Source organism: Pelmatolapia mariae, linkage group LG8, assembly GCF_036321145.2.
Source record: "Pelmatolapia mariae isolate MD_Pm_ZW linkage group LG8, Pm_UMD_F_2, whole genome shotgun sequence".
Classification (NCBI taxonomy): Eukaryota; Metazoa; Chordata; class Actinopteri; order Cichliformes; family Cichlidae; genus Pelmatolapia; species Pelmatolapia mariae.
Window position 1 is genome coordinate 14,324,904 of NC_086234.1, and position 20,809 is coordinate 14,345,712.

Sequence of the window (20,809 nt, forward strand, 5' to 3'; positions counted from 1 at the left end):
GCTGCTTTACCGAGCTAGCTGGTTGTTGTTGCTGGAAACATGGCGTCCCGGTGCAGCGTCTCTACACTGTTTCCTGTCCAAAGTCAGCTGGATAACGCCCTAGATGACGCTACAACACAGCAAGAAAAAGAAGATCTCGTTCAACAGTATCTTAAAAAGTTAGACGAGAGAGAGGACCTGAAGATACCCGATTTCCAGACAGGTTAGACCAGCTTTAGCTTAAACACGTCGCCTCTCTTTCGTAGCAGTTTGACATAGAGTTTGCCAACTCTGCTCGTCACTACAGGACTCGATATGTTCATTCATATATACATTAAGAATGCTGGACAATCACAGTCTATTTAGGAAGAGCTCTCTTTCCTTTTAAAAGCTAACGTTACAGTACCACACGCCTTGTAACCCTTAAACACAAGTTATTCATAGTCTGTCAATTAATTAGCTCGCTACCTTATCTACTCCGGAAGAGGAAGAAAAAATTACAGGCATTCATGTAATTTAATAATATGTAAAATATGTCTATTTGTCAATGCAGTACATCACAGTAGGGCTCACTAATATCTTGTAAAGCTTCCTTTTCATTCTTGCTATTATTCTTCTGTCACAAATCACCCGAGTCACTCGTCTCCACCCACTCCACCCTGCCTTCTTTACCACTCTTGTGCACTGTCCGCTGCTTTGGATGGTTGGCCCAAAGTATTTAAACTCATCCACCTTCACCATCTCGACACCTTACAGATTACAGTGTCGTCTGCAAGTATCGTAGTCCATGTCTGACCTCACCTGTTAACCTATCCATCACTAGTGTAAATAAGAAGGGGATCTGAGCCAATCCCTGATGAAACTTTAACCTATCTCTCTCAACTGCTGCACACTGTTCTTGGACGTACCCTGCGCCACCCTCACAAACTTCTCTGTCACTCTTGACTTTCTCGTGTGGCACCATAGTTCCTGTGTTGGCACCCTGTCATATGCTTTCTCTAGATCCACAAGATGGAGTGCATCTGATCTTTTCTGTACTTGAATATCAGAAAACTAAAAATCTATTTGAGCTTTACCACCATCTCACATATTGAGTCAATGTTCTGCAATCTGATTAGCCCTAGTTTACATAAGTGGATAAGTTGTTGGGCATAAGTTGTTAGCCACTGAACATGCAGGGTTCCTTGATTTTAATAGTCAGATCAGCATCCACTTGTCTTTTATATGCATAAGAATATAAAAACAATCAAACAAAAAATAAAACAAATACGTTTAATTAAATATTGTATATATTGCCCCCCAATTAATTGGTAATGTAATTAAAGTTTAGTTGTGGGAAACTTAGGTCTGCTGCTGAGGGATGCAGCATATTGACAATATTTCACCACACCAGTAGGTGGTGATCTACTGTTAGAACATCAAATGCTAGAGTCACACAGGGCTCAATGTGAACATAACAAGGTCCCCACAACCCGTGCTTCTTCTTCTTTCTTTTTTTCTTAATTCAGAATTTGTTCTAAATTTATCTAATTGGACTTTCTTCTGCACAGTCAGAGATAAAGAAGAAAGGGAGCCTTTAAGCTGCTCCGTACTGTGCTAATCTTTTATGCATGTGAGGTTTTTTTTGGGGGGGGGGGGGGGGGGGGGGGGGGTAGATTCTTATCTGCTGCAGCATACCAACAGCGAGGCATATGATCGGTCCCAAATTCATTCTGCAGCAACGATTCAAACATACTGTTGGAGTTCTAAAGAGTTATCTCATCAACAAGAACAAGGTGTCATGCGGCTGTTTGCAAAACACTGTGTGTAAGTGCACTTAAGAGATCTAAAAATGGGGATGAAGTGGAGATTTGTGTAGCCAAAAAAACCCTTTGGGGCTAAACACTGAAAGAGCAACTAGATTCATCACTAAAAAAAGCACACATCTTTACATAGGTACCCCATTGGCTGATATGATTATGAATCTATGTGATTTGTTTTGTTCTTCCTCTTTCATACATTTCTTTGAAAGGTTAAGAAGGGTTTAGTCTTGAGAAGATTATCAATGGAAAATTTAGGTGGGGGTATTATTCTTTCACTCTGTACTGGATTTTGATACTCACCATGCTGTAAAGTGTGACAGTAAACTTATCAAATGTGTGCGAGTTAAACGTGACAAATGCTATCAGGCACAATTTAGAGTGCACATGAAAGAAGTGTGAAACAAGCTGATCTAAATCTACAACAAAAAACCTTTTTATGGTATTTAACATAACACTTGGGCCACGAGAGCTTTCAAGTCACTGCTTTGATCCATCAAACTATCCAACTTTTTCTCCCATGTGACACAAACGCTGTGTCAGGCCCAAGACAGATATGCCTTTTAGGTGTTTTGTTACTATATCCATAGCCCTTCTAGGATGGTAACGTAAAGCATTTGCCTACACCGTGACTAAACATAATTAAAAAGATGACAACATCATTTTCCACTCTGTGATTTGCTCCAGGCTTAGAGTGGCTGAACACGGAGGGGCCTCTCTCTTTAAACAAGGAGCTGGCTGGTAAAGTGGTGCTGCTGGATTTCTTCACTTACTGCTGCATCAACTGCATCCACATCCTTCCTGACCTGCATCAACTAGAGAAGAGACACTCTGTAAAAGGTCTGTACATACTCTACTAACTACGAGGTAGTTTCCATACAGCTAATTTAATCAGCTCAAGGAAAATCCTAAAGTAGAAAAACTGTGTATTGTTTGAAAATCCTGCTCATCGCTTTCCCTGCTGTCCAGATTAAATATAACGTAATGCTGCATAATGCTTTGCTTGATATTTATTTATTTTTTTTCCATCCATCCATCTGCCATCCTGGAAAACCATGTTTTATCAATCTTTCCCCATTCATATGTTTGTCTTTTGCCTGTTTGATAGAAAATATGTCTGACGTGCGTTCTTGTGCATGACGTTCCCAAGTAAAGTTATTTCACAACATTGCTAAAAAAAAGTCAACAGGCTAAACTCAGATAGTTCGTGTGAATTTCAACCCTAACCTGCCTTATCAAGAACATCATGTCTGTGAGTGAAATGGCTTGTATCTGTGACAGGCGATGGCAGATTGAAACTAAATGATAAACGTCACTACAAGACTGAAAGCAACAATGAGTGGTTCCCTCCAGTGGCACTCAACCACAAGCTCTGTCATACCCAGTGAGGATTTAAATCAAAAATATTTGGGGCTGGTTTTTAGCACTGTTGTCAAACAAGAAAAGATTGTGCTTTTGTCGGGGCCTGTTGCCAAACATTATTAAACATCTTTTTTTTTTGTAAATAATTATGGGAAGGTCTATTAATGATATGCCCTGTGTGGGTCAATAATTCACTCATCCATCCATCCATTTATTTTCTTAACTGCTTATCCAGCTTAGGGTCATTCATCCAACTTGGTATTGGGCTAAAGCCAGGAAACACCCTGTCAGGCAACAGTGCTAACCACTGCCCTAGTGTATGAAGTCCACTGACTCAGTTATGTGTATTCAGAGTTTGCAGTATCTTATTATTAAGCTCAGATTAGAAAACTTACACTGGTTTAGGGTTGAGATTTATCAACAATAAGAATATTGTCTAATGGCTGTGACATCTAATGGATGCCACAGCCTCGGGGAAGAAGCTGCTTTTTAGTCTGTTTATGCAGGTTTTGATGGTGCGGTGTCTCTTCCCCCAAAGGCAAAGGTGTAAGCAGGTGATGACCTGGGTGTGTTTTCATAACAGACTTCATTGACTTCATTGATGGATGTTGTCACTTACAGTATAATATCTTAGCATTATCTCATAGATGCTGGAGAAACTGAATTTTTTTTCATTGCAGTGAGTTGCCTATTGGGCACTGGCAGATCACATGGTGCTCAATATCATACAGGATAATTCAGTTTCATTGTCTTTAGTGTGTAAAAACAATATGGTTAAAAAAATGCTTATACCATTAGCTTTGACTTGCTATAGGACAGTTTAAAGTATAGAATTTGGTCGTTATTTGGTTACTGTTGAATGGGTGGAAGATAAAGTAAAGCACTGCAGGACTTTATAGTGTATTCTTAAAGTCACACTTCAGCTGCACTGGGCCTCACTGGAGGCACACGATTTAAATTGGTCCTGTGGTCATGTGTTGTGGAGCAGCATCTCAGGGCCATATTCGTTGGAGCAGGGAAACTGCTTCTTTTCCTTAGGCATGTAGACCGTTATCTCAGCTGTGAAGCGAGAGTAGCTAAAAATACTTTCAAGACTCAGTGTAAGTAAGCATAGGTACAGCATACATCTGCCCCTCTGTAGTTTACTGTTTTGTACTTATGCGTTCACAATTCCCAAATGCATTAAAACCATGACTGATGGCCTGCTTTTGATTTTTACATTCTCACATGCAGGTCTGAAGTAATATCTAGAAATGTTCAAGGCTGCAGTAATGTATGAGAACAGTTATATATAGCAACTCCATGTAAAGCATAATCTCTGGCATTCTAATGACCCTTCAAACAGGCTATCTGTAGGTCTTGAGAGGTCTTAAAAAGGATTAAATTAGCTCTTTTTTTCTTGTTATAGGTACAAACTGCAGGGGAGTGCAGACAAAGTGCAGCATACAATAAATAATAGATTCATGGACCTCGTGAGAAAGTGCATGAAAGATATCACTGAAAACATAATCAAACTTGTATGATGATAAACAGGCATTACATTTATTTACATTCAAATGTTTTATCATCTGAGGAAGATGTGCCACTTGAAATTCATTTGTGAGTTGAACATTACATAAAAGACACACATACACGCAGACTGCAGTGCCACCACACATTATCGTACTTGCCTTATCTCTGGCACCGCTATGGGTACATTCTGTTTGCTGCTGTGGTCACTGAGGTGTGGGAGCCACCCTGTCCAGTCACTCCACAGTCCACCCCGACCCACCCATCGTCACTGCAATCTGTGCCGGTGCTACGCTGCTTGGCAGAGGCTGCGGGTGATGAAATCCGCTGCAGACCGTGTCGAGTTTGAGCGTTTGGAACTGTGCGGTTTTCACTTCTGGTGGCGTTCATTTATGAAATGCATTTTTTTGTGTGTGTGTGTGTGTGTCAAAAAATTTGAACTAATGCAACTGTATGTACTGGTTATTAAAGCGCTGAACAGCTCAGGGCTGTCCCTGGAGTTAAAATCTAAACTGAAAAAGCCACATAGGGTTTTATGCTCCATATATCTGGAACAAGATATCAGAAAACTTGCTGTACCTTTTAGTTCCCTCAAATCAGTGCCTTATAATGAAATTAAATATGGGATTCATGCCTTTTTAAATAAATAGTGTGTATTAACGCGTCGGTGTTTTGAAAGTGCCTTGTCACTGAAAGTTGCTGTGTTTCTTGTGTAACTCTATCAATGAAAACAAGTCTTTTTTTTCCATTTAGAAAGTTGTTTTGCTCTATGTACAGTTGCATGCAATCAAATTGTAAATAGTAGATGGGAATGTTTAAAACTGCACAAAATCAAACTTGTTATTACTTAGAAATCTTTTTTTATTTTTTAAAATCTGTGATCACGCTCGATTCCCTGTGAATAAAGCATTCTCAGAGCAACAAGGTAGCTTTGACATTTCTGCCGCTCCGCTCGGGCTCTGTTTACCCAGCTTATTGTCGAGTTTTTGATTTAAGGAATGACAGAAGTACAAAAGTGACTGTTTCGATAGAGAGTTTTACAATGATTGTAAGGAAGGAAGGAAACTAATCAAGATATCTGCTATCTGTGGACTCTTTGGAGAGTTTCAGTGTCACAAAAGCATGTGTTAAAAATAACATCACCAGCCTGTTACATTCATAGTTCTAGGCAATTCAGTTGCATAACATTTGAAAGTCTCCAGCCCTTGTACAAAGTCACAAATTATAACTACTTTCTGTCTTTAGCTGTATAATAAGCATAGTGTTTACTTATCTTTGATGATTACTGAGAAACGGCTTTTCCAGAAACCTCACTTAAACCTGCAGTGTGTTATGCTTGAGGGTTGGTTGGTTTACAAAGAAGGTCTCTTAAATTTTACAGTGGAAAAGTCTTTGTGCTTAGTGCATCTTTGCATGTATGTTTGTGACATGTGTGTCTTATGCAACACCTTTCTGCCTAAACCCTCACTGTTTGCTGTTTAATCTCTTTTTCAGATGGATTGGTTATTGTTGGTGTGCACTCTGCCAAATTCCCCAATGAAAAGGTATGTTTTGGGTTTTTGGAAACTTTTAGGGAAACTTTTGCTTTTTTTCTTTAAAAAGTATCTTCAAAAGTATCTACATGTATACCGATGAATTTTTACTTTGTTTAAATTACTCGCCTTTCTCCAAGTAAAAAGAGGGCTGTAGGAGCCAGGGTGTTAATTTGAAGTTTTATACCTGTATACAAACAGGAGAATAAGATTTTGGCAGCATATACAAATTGCAAGAACTTACTTTCTTTATCAGTCCAGGACCAGAAACGCTGTTCTTCAGATATTCCTGTTAATATTCTGCTATCGGCTCCCTTTTGTTTTTTTTATGAAACCTTTTGCCAGCTTGGCAGGAGAATAATCTGTACTCTCCAACTGTGAGGAAATAAATTATGCTTGATATGCATAGTACTTACCCTACTTTTTTTTTTTTTATCAAAAACAAACAGGCAGGCAAAGTTTTACAAATTAAAACAACAAAATATCTGGATATTATATGGTTTACAATGATATCCAAGCTAGTGGAGAGTCATTTGTAGCATTCTGATGCAGAAAAACTGTATAAATGTAATTTGCGCTACATAGATGGGCTCTGTACCCTGTTATAGTCTTAAAATAAGTGGGTAATATCACGGTAATAAGTTGGTAATGGTATAATGGTATCATTGTATTAAACCTCCCAGTTTTTCAAGCAAGTTAAAGTATTGCAATCTTTGCAAGTAACTTAAAGCCAAAAGTATTTAATATTTTATTACTGCATCCCATGTTTGCAATAACTGCATCAATATGCATCAATATGCAACTGCATCATATTTCTTGTTTCTTTATTGGTCTGAGAGGTTTTGCTTCTTCAGTCTTCTCTTCAGGAGGTAAAATGTATATTTATTTGGATTAAAATCTGGATTTTTGACTCCAAAACCCTAAATAATCTCCCGTTGATGATGTGGCCAAATGTATGGATGCATTTCTTTGTATGTCAGCAGACAAAGTGTTTCTGTAGATGTCTGCATTTACTTTGTTACTACCGTCATGATTATGACTAGAATCTCAATAAAAATGTGTTAGCTTGTTCCATTAGCGGCCATGTAAACCCAAGGCATGAAACAACCTCAACCATGCTTCACAGATGAGCTTTTATGTTTAGGATCATGAACAGATGCCATTTTTCTTCATACTTTCGAGCACTTTCACAGTTGAAATTGCTGTTTCGTAAGTCCATAAGCCTTTGGTCCCAAACTGTCTCAAACTGACTCTTCTCTGCACTTTTTTGCCAGTTTCATTATGGCTTTCCAATTTATTTTTTTTTACAACTAATAAGCAGTTTGTGTTTTGCAGTAAGACCTCTATATTGTTGATCTCTGCCACTTTTCTTTGGCGGTTGTTCATAATGTTATGGACTTTTATTTGTTTTGTTTTTTCTTTACTGTTCTCACCATTTGTCTCTGTCATCAGTTGCCCCTGTTTTCCTTGGATGCCTGTTTAAATGCCTGTTGGTCAGTACTTCGGTGGTTTCCTTCTCTTTCAGGACATTCCAAATTGCTGCACTGGATGTGCCTGATGTTTTTGAAATGTCTCTTGCAGATTTTCCCACTTTTCTAATCTTTGAAATGATGTGCTTTTCTTGAATAGATCTTTATGTTGGTCTACCCTGCTTAACTACAAATGCAGATGAAATCCATTTTTGCTACATGCAGACTTTTCTAAAAACTTGGAAAAGTTTCTTAACTTTTTGATAAACTCAGGTGGAGCCTTATTGAAGGACAACGCTTGAACTCATCACCATTTCTGCACATGTTCTCAAAGGTCCTGGACAACATCCGAAGCGCTGTGCTCCGCTACGACATCTGCCACCCCGTGGTAAACGACAGCGAGGCGAGTCTCTGGCATGAACTGGAGATCTCCTGCTGGCCCACGCTGGTCCTACTCGGACCACGTGGCAACTTGCTTTTCTCCCTGGTGGGTGAGGGCCACCGTGACAGGCTGATGCTTTTCACTGACTGCGCTCTGCGTTATTATGGGGAGCGTGGTGTGCTCAAGGCTCACACAGTGGGAATCAAGCTGTACAAAGACGCCCTGCCACCCAGCATCCTTTCTTTTCCTGGAAAGGTGGCTATAGACAAAAGTACTAAAAGGCTTGTCATAGCAGACACAGGACATCACAGAATACTGGTGGTGTCTTCTACTGGAGACCTGCTACATGTCATAGGAGGTAAGAGACTTCACACCAATGCATTTAAAAAAAACAACAACAAATGGGCATGATGTAACGAGCTCCAATTTAAATGTCAATTAAATACAAAAACTGTTGTGTTGTAATAAGTGAGATCTGTAAAAGTTCAACAGCAATATTTAGCCAATGATGACATTTTAACATTACGCAACTGTCTCAACAACCCTCAGAGGAGCCACATGGCAGTTAGCCTGATGTCCCCAGACCAGCAGAGAGGTTGGCAGCAGCAGGGACTTGTACATGCTGGGAACTGGCACTGACCTAGAGTGGACAAATGAGGAGAGAAAATTGAGGATTGGTTTTATTTTTGTGTTGTTGACATCAGCTCTGTGCACGCATAAGAAAGGTTTGCCGAGCTGCAGAGCGTGACGTGATTCTGAAGTTTTCTCCTATTTAGTCTCACCAAAGAAGAAACGTACTTCTTTGGTGAGACTAAATAGCAATAATTGTCATACAAATAGTCATGAATAAAAATAATTATTCCACTCTGATTCATTTTTTAAAAAATTTAATATTGACATCTCTGAATTTTAATATGAAAAAGAAATATTTGGGGCTTTAAGTGATCGAAAGCTTTAATCAGTGCTGGGTTTTTCCTTTTGTCACAGGGCCTGAAAGCGGGAGAAAAGATGGCGACATGTCTGAAGCTTCCTTTAACTCCCCTCAGGGTGTGGCCATTAAAGGGGACACTGTATACGTGGCTGACACGGAAAACCACTTGATTCGAAAGGTTGTCTTAATAATTTTATTTAAAAAAAAAATTTTCTTCATGTCTTTGTTGATATTTATGCTCGACCATCTGTGTCTGCATCTGTTTGTAGATCGACCTGTTAGAGGGAAAAGTCAGCACTCTGGCTGGAGTAGGTACTCAAGGGACAGACAAAGAGGGCGGGGCCATGGGACCACAGCAGCCAATCAGCTCTCCTTGGGATGTGACGCTTGGCACTGCCAGTGAGTAACTTTAATTGCCTTTCTGTCTTGTATGAGCCTTAGAAGATTCACCTTCAAAACAAGCTTTCTAATTAAAGGGAAAAGACCTGATCAGTTTTTTTTCTTGTTTTTTTTTTAGAAAAAGAGATTAAAAAAAAAAAGTCAAATCAATTTGGTAACAGTTTAACCGCAGTCCTTTAAAATGTTGTATTCCTGAGCAGAATGGGTGTTCAAGAATGAATCACACAAATTGTTCGGGCATTCTCAGAAATGAAGTGTGCTAATTAAGTTATTTAAAGAGACGTTGCAACACAAGGTAAGATAACTGCCAAGCCCTCATTTAAGAATCACTGAGTCATTTGAGGGCAAAATCAATTATTTTAAAGTATTCAGGGCACAAATACACTAGCTAACACATTCTTTTATACTTTTAACAATGTAATATAAAACTTCTATTTCTCCTTAAAACTCAATTCCTCCTTATCCCTGCCTTTTAATTATTTTCTCTTGAGCATTTATTTATACACTTTATTATTAATGGCTTATTATATTTCATCCAATGCTTTTATTTTTAAATCAAGTGGGAATCTTTTTCTTTTAAACTCTTTTTGGTGAACTTGGTGAATATCTTGTTGTCATGAAGCTTCATTAATGTGGAATTTAGATTTATAGTCAGTCAGCTCAGACTCTCATATACACTTTTTATTCCGCATTGATTATCTATTTTTCTTCACCCTAGGAGCAAAATACAAGTCATTGTTAGTTATTGTTGTATTTGCTGTCCTTGTGATTTAAAAATGTGACAAATTAAATGCTTTGTTACCAGCGGACTGATTTAATTAATTATTTTTTTCTTGAACATTAAACACCTCTTGTAAGATCTAGCGGTTGCATTTGAAGGAAACTGTCCCCATAAATTGTGTCCTTAAGTAAAAGAAACAAAGGATGAAACTGTATGTCTGGACAGAGGTGTTTATTTTGCCTCTGGCAAGCGCAGTTCTCAACGATTCATAATGTAGAGGTAAGTGTTTGTGTGATTTATACAAATCTTCTTAATTTAAAGTGTTAAGCATAGAAGATTTCAGGGCTACCGCAGTTAATATTTTGCCTCAGGTTGATTTACGCCACAGCCAGCTGGTTTTAAGCTGGTTTCAGAACCTTTAACTTCAGTACACCCTGACTAATACATTTAAAATTTAAAGCAGTCTTTTAATATTAAAATAATTTCCATAAAAATGAGGCATTCGGCATTTCTGTAAGTACCAAATGGCTCAATTTTGGAAGTACTCTCTGTCTGTGCTAACATCCCTGGGAAGGGTATGCATTTACCATGGTAAACAGGAAGTGGAGGGCTGGGTGCTCGAAGAAAATACTATGAAGGAAGCAAAAATAAAACAAAGATTTCTTTGCTTGGACCTAGAAAGATGGGGAACTGTTACTCAAAGCAACACACAGAAGGTGTTCATGGCAGCAGAAAACAGATTGGGACTCAGGGAAAAGCAAATGCATCAACCCAGAGTGATACCAAGAGCATTATCAATTACATGGGAAAGGCATATTCAAAAGATGAAATCATAGTAAATGTGTGAGTTTAATATTTTGGCTTCATTGACCCAGTCAGAAAGCAAAGACGTTTTCAGGTTCTGCCTGTTCTGACTAAATCTCTCCTTAAACATCGCCCGTATGGTTTAGACAGTGAGTGTTTTAAAACAAAACTCTATTAGTATGGATGTAACCTGACATTGTCTTCTGAGAGAACGTCCAAACACACATCCGCATATTCATGATTTATTCAAGATGTGGATGAATAAATTATTCAACCAAATCAAGAGGATCCCACACCTTTTGAACTATAAAGTGCTACACTGGCTTTGAGTCAAGTATATATCCCTGACAGTCCACCCGTTTTGATCAAGAAAGGCTGAACTTTGCCCCGCATTAAAAATACAACAGAGATCATGCACATCTGTAAGGCTTGTGCGTTCATCACAGTGACAGTATTGTATCTGCTGAATGCATATGGCCTTTGTCAGAGAGGCTGCTGTGTGTCTTAAACCTGCACGGCTCCATATTTTGACTCAGTTCTGACGCTGAGCAATCAGCAGATCGGGAGAGGGGGAGTTTGCAAAAATAATTTTGCTGCCTGAAAAAAAATCTATTTCTTACTTTTACTTTGAAAAAAACACATTTTGTCCTTGTGCTTGAGCAGACTTTAGTCCCAAACACACCTCAAGAACATAGCTCAACAACGAAGGACAAATATCACAATAGTTGTTGAATGATACTGAGGCTGACTGGTAGATGGCCAAGAGCAATGACACCAGTTCCTGCTCCCATATTTATCCTGTGGGTTTTTTTGCGTTTTATTTTCATGTGTAGGCGGCGATGAAGACAACGTGCTGTGGATAGCCATGGCAGGGACTCACCAGATCTGGGCTTTGTTCCTAGCTGATGGAAAACTGCCCAAAGGAAGGTGAGAGACCAGTACATGACTGCCATGGCCACTTCGAAACATATTCTGATAATATAATGACATGGTTGTAATGCTGCTTTTAAAACTGTGAAAATGGATTCCTCTTCTTGTGTGTCTTCTGTGGTCGGCAGTTTCACAGGAGGTCACGTTATGTAATAATCTTTTTTTAATTACCGCAAATAAACGGGATAAAATCTCAGTCTTGTTTTTATTTCAAAAAACAAAAAAACAAGCAGATTTTCTCCTTTTTGGAACTCTGTGCATCAAGAAGTGCATTCTAGTATTTAATCATTGTCTTGTCATTTGAACAGTGAGTCCAAGGCAGGGATTTGCGTGCGATGGGCGGGCAGCGGCAACGAAGAGAACCGGAACAACGCCTACCCTCACAAGGCAGGCTTTGCCCAGCCTTCAGGCCTGGCTTTAGCCCCAGAGGAGCCCTGGAGCTGCATGTATGTGGCCGATAGCGAAAGCAGCACCATCCGAACGCTGGCGCTGAAGGATGGAGCCGTCAAGTTGCTGGTCGGAGGAGAGAGAGACCCACTGGTGGGTGTACAGTAAATGGGGGAAGAATGAATTAATAGTGTAAAAAAGCTTTATTTACCATTCATCATCATCATCTTCCCTCTGCTAGATACCTTTCAAGTATCCTTATTTCCAGTTATAATGCTCATGTGGTTTGAAACAAACAGTTACAGCATCTCTTAATGAAGTTTCACAGACCAGCATGATATAGTGCACATAATTTATCAACTTGTTATTTGCCATATTGTCCATTTTTATTGCTACTCTAAAAGGTGAACTTCTTATAGAAAGAAAAAGCCCGCGCAGATGAACTAGTGGAGACAAATTAAAAGTCCATTTCCGAAGCAGACTGTAGGAGCGGAATAACCTTGTGCGGCACTTTCAATGATGATGTGTCCTGTACTTGGCTCTGTCACCATACATCAACGGAAAACACACATTGTAAAACCTGCACATTAGTCTGCCACATTTCCAGCCGCACAAAACATTTGGACAATTATGAAGAAAAATGTTGCACAAATATGAATCATTGTTAGGCACTCACGCAGAGTTTAGGGCTATTTTTGTATGCATAAAAATATGGATTCTTTTTTCCTTTAAAGAGAAACAAGTAAACACAGACCCTCTTGTTTGTTGCTAAAGGAAAGCCTGAAAAACAATGTTTGTGCATACCTTCATGCCCTTCATGCCCTGCTGTAGTTTCTTTGTCTTGCCACACTGGTGTATTTTTGGAAAGTCACAAGAGATCTAAAGCTTGTAAGTCCCCATGAGAGCAGGAGGTAATTAACTAGAGAGTCATATACAGTTTATTTAACATGGTGAAGAGCCAGGAGAAACTATTAGCTGCCCACAGATGTTTAAGGAGTTGATCTAGAACAGCCCAACAGTATTGAAGCTGAGGTGGCGTCCTCTCATGTTTGCACTTTTACAGTAATATCAGTTGTCAAATTGAGCTAAAGCAGAGATGTCAGATTCATTTTACACTGTGGGACACATAAAAAGTAAGTCACTGTGCAGAGATTTAACTGCACCTTTAATCCTGGAGATATCAGGATAACAGACAGTATGACATAAATTAGTGTTGTTGTTTTTTTTACATGAGAGAGAAATACTGATGTAGTATGTGAAAGAAATCTGTCAGTGCAACTCTTAAATTGTGAGGAATAAATGTGTAAAATTACAGAAAAGTTCTGGTAGCCCATTACTCAAACTGTCCTGTAATTATAAAACTGCACGTTTTTGTTAATTAACAGAAAATGTCCTGTTTTCTTTTTGGTTTGGTTTTTTACTGTGGATCTGTTGTGAAAAAATACATCAATTTCTACAGTATATGGTGGAAAAACAGGAACAATTCTGTTATTTAACTGTTTTTCTATTATTTTATTACTTTGGTGTAGTATGAATGGCCATGGGAGGGGTGTTTATCAGTAGAAAAAGCTGTAAAACTTGTGAAAAACCGTTAACAGTCCAAAATATATGCCCACCTTGACATTTCCCAAAGCAGTCCAGTGTAAGGTTATTACAGTTAACTAAAACTAAACTGAAAGTAGAGATGAAAAAACATTTTAGTTAACTAAAATAAAAATAAAAGCTAGACTTTTATTTTCCATCTGTGAAAATCAAAAAACGTATCTGATTTTAGATTCAGCATCTTTTTTGCACTGCTTCTGATGCGGCGGCTAATTTCATATGTCTTTGATAGTAAATGGACTGTTTCTTATGTAACACTTTTCTACTATAGTTGAGCATTTAAAGCACTTTATTCACACTCGAGGATAATTCTGCATCCTTGGCAACCATTCTTCTGATTACTGTCGTCTTGCCACATGCAACAAAATGCTGATTTCCATTTTCAGGGGGTAGAGGATGAAGCTGCATGTAGCTGGATCTAGCTAGTTTAGTTGCCAGTGACTGAAGATTGCGTTTGTCGCATTTCAGTCTAGGTTGTCTGCATTGCAAATTCTCAAGTCTGGGAGGTGAATTCATGGTGCACAACCCCTTTAAAGTTGAGAACATCTACGAGCATGCTCCAGGTCCTCCAGCTCCTTTTTGAACTCGACCAAATTCTGTTTACCTCGTTCTTCAGCTGAAGTCTGGTCTGGGTTGCTGAGATGTTTCAAGCTCACACTTGTGCAGTTAGATGAGTACTGGAGTGGATTTAAACCTATTGGCTTTCACTTACTGGATTTTACATTTCCAAGGATTTGTTGTTGTAAACACTCTGTAGCTGTTTAGTCAGCGAGCCAGGAGAATCATGAGACTTTGAAGATTGTTATCGTGGTTATCGTGGCTTTTCTGTTGCTGTTATTTACAGAGCTATTACAAAATTATAACCACTTTATCGAAATGTTATCACAGCCTCTTACAAATTGGTTGTTGATGGGATTACATGTTTGGTCATGTTAGTTTCAAATGAATCATGGCACACGCAAAAAACTAAAATGATTTATCGCACAGTCTTAATCTTTTTATGTATAAAATTCATCATTCATAAGATAGAAAAGGCTTCGGCTTTCTTCAGTTTCCTGTCTTGTTTTCAATGCAGTTAAGGGTGTTTTGTAATTTTAGTCGATAATATGTTCTCTGAGAAATGGGGGTCACCAGCACAGTTATATATGTGTTGTTTTTGTTCTCTAATCAGTGTTTTGTATTCTTCAAAACAGAACCTTTTTGCTTTTGGGGATGTGGACGGGAAAGGGGTGGATGCCAAACTCCAGCATCCTCTCGGTGTTGCCTGGGCTTCCGAACAAAACTCGCTCTATGTAGTCGACTCCTACAACCACAAGGTAACAGATGATTGTCACAAGGCTGCATTTTAAAGCTGTACTGTTCAAATTTAACACTTATGTTCTGTAATGAGTTCATTGAAGTGACTGAGTTCATGCCAAAGTGGTTAAATCTCCTTTTGACCTAATTCCATGAAGGAAAAATGGAGAACTTTTTCTTTTCTTTTTTTTTGATAACCAACATCTTGCTTGTTTGTTTGTTTTTTGTGTGTGCCTGTGATTCTCCTCAGATCAAGGTGGTGGATCCAAAAACAAAGCAGTGTAGCACATTAGCAGGAACAGGAGATGCTGGAGATACTCTGGGCCCAGAGTTTAACAAATCCTGCTTCAATGAACCCGGAGGAATCTGTGTCGGAGACGGCGGAAAACTGCTTTACGTGGCCGATACCAACAACCACCAAGTCAAAGTGCTGGACCTGGCCTCCAAGACTGTCTCGCTGGTGAGTGCTTTGCCTGTGTGTGTGTGTGTGTGTGTGCGTGTGTGTATTTGAGAAAAGTGTGGTTCCAACCTTGAGAAAGTGCTTTACATTTTGTACACGTTTGTGTAATTAATCTGTCCTAAAAGCTTCTGTGCTAGAAGAGATTGTATTAAAGATGACAAAGACAGGACATTGTAAGTTAGGGTAGCTTTCTCCTTGCTTTTGTTTAATCCAAACACCCAAATCTCTCTTTTATCCAGCTCCCCATCTCCCGCGAGTGCACAGACTCGGTACCTACAAAGCCCTCGGGTCCGACCAAAGCCCCCACGCTGCCTAAATCAGCTGCCAGGAAAGAAATGCCGCCAGTAGCGGTGACTGCGGGCCAGACTGTCATCATGTCTGTCACACTGTCACTTCCAGAAGGGACCAAACTCACTGAAGAGGCGCCCAGCTGCTGGGCACTCTCAGCAGAGGGTGAGACAAAGTTCAGTCACTGTTACATGAAGTGTCATGCATGTAAATGTTCTGAGTATGTTTAGCCTTCATGCCCATGAAAGGTGTCTTGACCATCATTGACACCTCATCCTGTCACTGATGTTACATCCATGAGCTTCTGCCACACAGCTGCACATGTTCACAGGGACACACTTGGAATTTTAAGCAAAGTTTTGCACGAAAAGTTTTTGATTTTGAGAGAATGTTTTTGGACTGTGGGAAAAAGCTGGAAAAACGCAGGCCGGCGCCGGGAAAACATGCAAACTCCAAGCACCAAAGGCCCCAGCATCACTGGAGATTTGAACCAGGAAGCTTCTTGCTGTGCGGGAAAAGTGCTAACCACTGCATATAAAAAATAAATAATTCTTCTGTGACTTGATTGAGAACCTTCAGCTCACTTTAAAGCAAAAACCTCTCGAAGCTGATTGACTGTATTAGTTATTTGGTAAAATTACATGATGCTGTGACACAGAAATTAGGCTTTTTTTGTTATTATTACTGTAATTTCTAAGCTAGTTAGTCAGACATGCTGTATTTCCATTGTGTTGCTGGGCCAAACTAATGCAAGTTAATTATTTTGTTGCGTGTTGGCTGAAGAAAAGCACTAAAGCAGCAGCCTACAGATGTCACTGTAATGTGTGTAAACCCGAGGACTGACAGATCTGCTGCGTCTAAGCTTTGATTGGACTTTTTTTTCCGTTCAGGTGAGAGGTTAATTGAATTCTAAAACCCCAGCAGTGTTTGGCAAAGACTTCACAAATATCTGCTGGGAAACAGAAGTGGAAGGATTTAGGTGGCAGAACAGTGAGGAGGCAGCTTACAGCAGCTGCTTTGTATAACAGCTTGTTTGGAAAAAAAAAATGCATGCTTTTCCTCAAGTTATTTCTCTGTTCGTCAGGGCTGCAGCATAAACGTCCTCTCTGAGCGCGTTGTGGAGTGAAGCCTCTAATTCTCTCCTACAAAACTTTATTTTGGTCTCTGATCTGTCAAAAAGTGAAGGATGCTTAACCTGCCTGCACATCGTTTTCACCGTTCAACAAGCAGATTCTCACTCTGCCAGCCCACACCTGGAATTTATAGTTCGCAGCTAAAACAAAGACAAATACTTAAACTCAGAAGCTCTTTTAAACCACCAGCGAGGAGGTACGAGGCGTGGATGACTTAATTTATGATTTTATATTCTAAAGAGGTTTAGTCTAATTCTCTCAGATTGTAGTGTTGACCATAGGATCAATTGATATGTGATTTTTTTTTTTTTTTTATAGATGTGATGTTAGTGACAGTTGTGGTCTGTTCATTACGTTTGCACCAAAAGTGTTTCCATCATCCTGAGCGCTGCAGCATGCAATCCTCGATAACGGCAGGCTATTTTTAGAGCATTTCGATAAGACGACATGCCTTGGTTCACATAATTAGCTACCAGGCTATGTTACGTGATCCCCCGCTGTCCCATTATACCCAGTCTAGACTTATGCTGATCAGATCAGAGCAGAGGCAGGGATTTTAATGGATCAAGTTAGAAGTGCACGCCAGATCTAAATTGTTTTTTAGTGGCTTTTTAGAAATGGCTTCCCTGGGACCCAGCGTTAGGCATTCATTAATCTCGGCTGGCTTGGGTTCTGTGGTCTCTGTGGCGTGATATTTTCTCACTGCTGACTCTCAGGTCCTTTCTTGTCGACTTTCATTTATCTTTCAGTGGTCGTGTCGCTTCAGATGTGTACTTGTGTCTAAAAATATTCCCTGTGTTTCAGAAAATGAATGTCTTCAACCACTCTTTATTTGATTTAGTAAGGGTATGTGAGTTTGGCCTAATATTTCAGAGGGACTGTGTTTTACTGTGCAGGCTTGAGTTAGCCCTAGTACTCTGGCTGCACCGCGCTACGTTCAGCAATAAATCGAGACGCCAGCCAGCCATTCTCATTCAAAGCCATCTGTTCTTTCAAAACATGGATGAACTAAGGCGGACACGTGACCAAACCGGGGATTGAGCTTAGTTTTAAGTCATTCTCGAAGTGCATCTGTCTGTGGGTTCATCGTGGACAGCCCACGATATTCAGTGTGCCTGACAAGTAAACTTCACTGTCTGTCACTATGCAGAAGTTTAACCACACTTTTAATCCTGAATATGTCTTTATATCGGAAAAAGATTGTATGCGAGTATAAAAAAGTCTTGTTTTTCTTTTTGACATGATAGAGAAACGCTGATGATGAAAAGTCCAAAATTTATGGCCTCCTTCATATTTCCCAAAGCAAAGTCCAGATTAGTCCTTGCCTGGCCAATTCTGGACACAATACTGGAATTCTGAGAGTGTCCTAGACTTTGGAAGCATATCCTTACAGAGTTTAGATAGAACTACCAATCAGACTGGTATCTGGGAAGTTTCCTGAGCAGTAGTAGGGTGCGCTAAGCTGCTGGGAGACTGTGCAGAGTGCTGCAACAATGCTTAACTGGGTGCTTCATCTCAAAGTAACATTGAGGTTAATGCCTGGCCTGAATTTACCAGTTTACCAGCAAGGCATGTACACTGTACATAAAAGATGGACGTCCTTTGACATCACTTCCTGTTTTGTTTTTTTAAAGGTAACGAGTGGCTGCTAGACCATCAGGTGCTTACTGGTTCCATTAAGGATCTCTCACAGCCCCTCTGCATCTCAGCCAAACTTCCAGTCGTTATGAAGGAATCAAACGGCAGTCCAAGCCTCACGTTGGCCGTATGGGCGTACTACTGTACGGAAGCAGGTAAAGCCTGCATGATGAAAGCGGCTTCATTCTCCCAGCCTCTTCAAATAACCGCCAGTTCTGGAGAGGGAGAGGTCATCGTGGAGTTGACTCATGCCTTCTGAAGCCGCCTACATGTCTTAGTTAAAATAGCCTTCGAGTCCACACTTTGTGTTGCGTTGAGACCTCAGCTTAATCCTGCTCATACTTCTGAAAGCAGGAAGGAATGATTGTTTCTGACAGAGCTGGCACTGTGATGAAAAAAGGCGATTTGAGTGAACTTGATTTTTTTAGATACTCAGATGTCTCTTCACATATAACACATTAGCTCAGTAATGTTGTCGACTGTGTGCGACGGCTATTAAAGGAGTGCAGATAGACACCCGTAGATATACTATATATTATATTTATGTAGTGAGCTCTCATGAGGACAGGTTGCATTGCTAATGTGTGGGGTTTTTTGCCAAGTTGTTTATCAAAACTAAAAGAATAAGGAAACTTATTAAAGTTATTTAATGAGAAACTATGAATATCTAATTTATCGTAGCACTGCTGGTGTGATTGATGGACAGATAAATAAAGAGATTTTCATCCGTTCTCTTATCTTCTGGGAAATCTAAAGTTCTTTCAAGTGTTAAAAACAAAGTAAAAACTAAAACTTCAGCTTTATATTTTCACTTTAATTGAGGAAGGAGGATTTGAAGTGATTATTATTATGAATATTATTATTATTATTAGCCGATAAGTAATAAAATAAGTAGAATTTCTTTAAATGGAGACGTTATATGAATCAGCTTTTCAATGTTCCAGCCAGTGTCTTCATAAAAAAAGGATATTTGAATTATGTAAGGCTTTCATAGGGATTATTAGGTTAGGATAAAAAATCTCCAATCTTTCATTTAATCTCAGCCCAGCAGAGGAGGTAGTTAGCAGGAGAGGACAGATGTGTGAAGCTTAAGTCTTTATGCAGTTGGGGGTTTATTGAACGTGTCTATGCAGAGACTCTCATTTCTCGTTATCATTATAATGTTAAAGTTGTGCAGCGCCGCGGTATAAACGTTTTCACTTTCCTCCTTTAAATGTCGTATTACCGCAGATCAGCGCGGGGTTGGTTTGGTCACATCAGCTTGGAAAGGTGCCCGCCGATCGAGCTCCCGTCCCGCGTGCATTTGTTTACACGTGTCGCAGCAGACTGAGTCTTCTTAAGCCGTTTACACTGGTCTCTCGTAGCCCGAAAGCTTTCCGATTGCGATTATTCACAGCGCACCAGAAGCTGTTTTGATTCCGAACCACCTGTTATTTTGAGTAATGAGTAAAGTGCCTGTTTTCGAGGAGGGGGAAGCGGCCTCTCGTGAGCCGTGGACACCGACATGACTGCCGCCTGCTCTCGCACGCTGAAACCAAAGTCTCATTAAATTTTCTCCATCGAGCATTTATACACTTCATCTCAGCTCCACAAAGGGAACATTATATGAAAGGAATGCTAATAATGATCCGCTCTATCATGTTGTGTAATGCGATATGATAATGTGGAAGTTGTTTTGTCATTTTGCCTTTATTGGTTTACTAAGTTATGAGTTGTTGTGAGAGCGTTTTGATTATCGTTGCTGTCATCATGTCTCATAACCTAATTGTGCTCGTCAGCCTGCTGTTATTTGGTTTGGCTCACTCAGCCCAAGTGCCTTGGAAAGGATTGTATGGATGGTGTACATTCATGGCGCTTTAACCGTATTAGAAGCAATATTGTTTTGTTTTTCCTTTCTCTTTTTTTCAACTCCCACAAGTTATTTATTTCCAGTGAACTGCAGTTGTTGTACTTTCTCAGCTCTCTTATCCCTCTGGCACTTTTTAATGAGCACTAATAACCTTTGGGTGGCTGTCGGTGGGCATTAAGCTCCTGATATTGTTTTGTAACTCTCACTTGATTTTTTTTTTCCTCATTTCTGACTTCTCAGACACATTTTGGCATGCTTTTGTCTTCAGGGGCACCTTGTTAATACTTTGGCTTCTCCGTGTTGGACTTTAATATGCAGCACAGTGAGGAAAAACTAATA

The 20,809-nt window shown here is 39.7% G+C and overlaps 1 protein-coding gene across 1 annotated transcript; it reads left to right on the forward strand.

Moving 5' to 3' along the window:
* Positions 1-23: 23 nt before the first annotated feature.
* On the forward strand, positions 24-20,809 carry nhlrc2 (NHL repeat containing 2). The gene is made up of 12 exons (XM_063483020.1): positions 24-202; positions 2,466-2,618; positions 6,144-6,193; positions 7,985-8,390; positions 9,020-9,141; positions 9,233-9,362; positions 11,721-11,814; positions 12,126-12,357; positions 15,000-15,122; positions 15,353-15,562; positions 15,802-16,015; positions 18,618-20,809. The coding sequence occupies exons 1-12, from the start codon at positions 40-42 to the stop codon at positions 18,878-18,880; spliced, it is 2,160 nt and encodes a 719-aa protein (XP_063339090.1). The 5' UTR covers positions 24-39; the 3' UTR covers positions 18,881-20,809.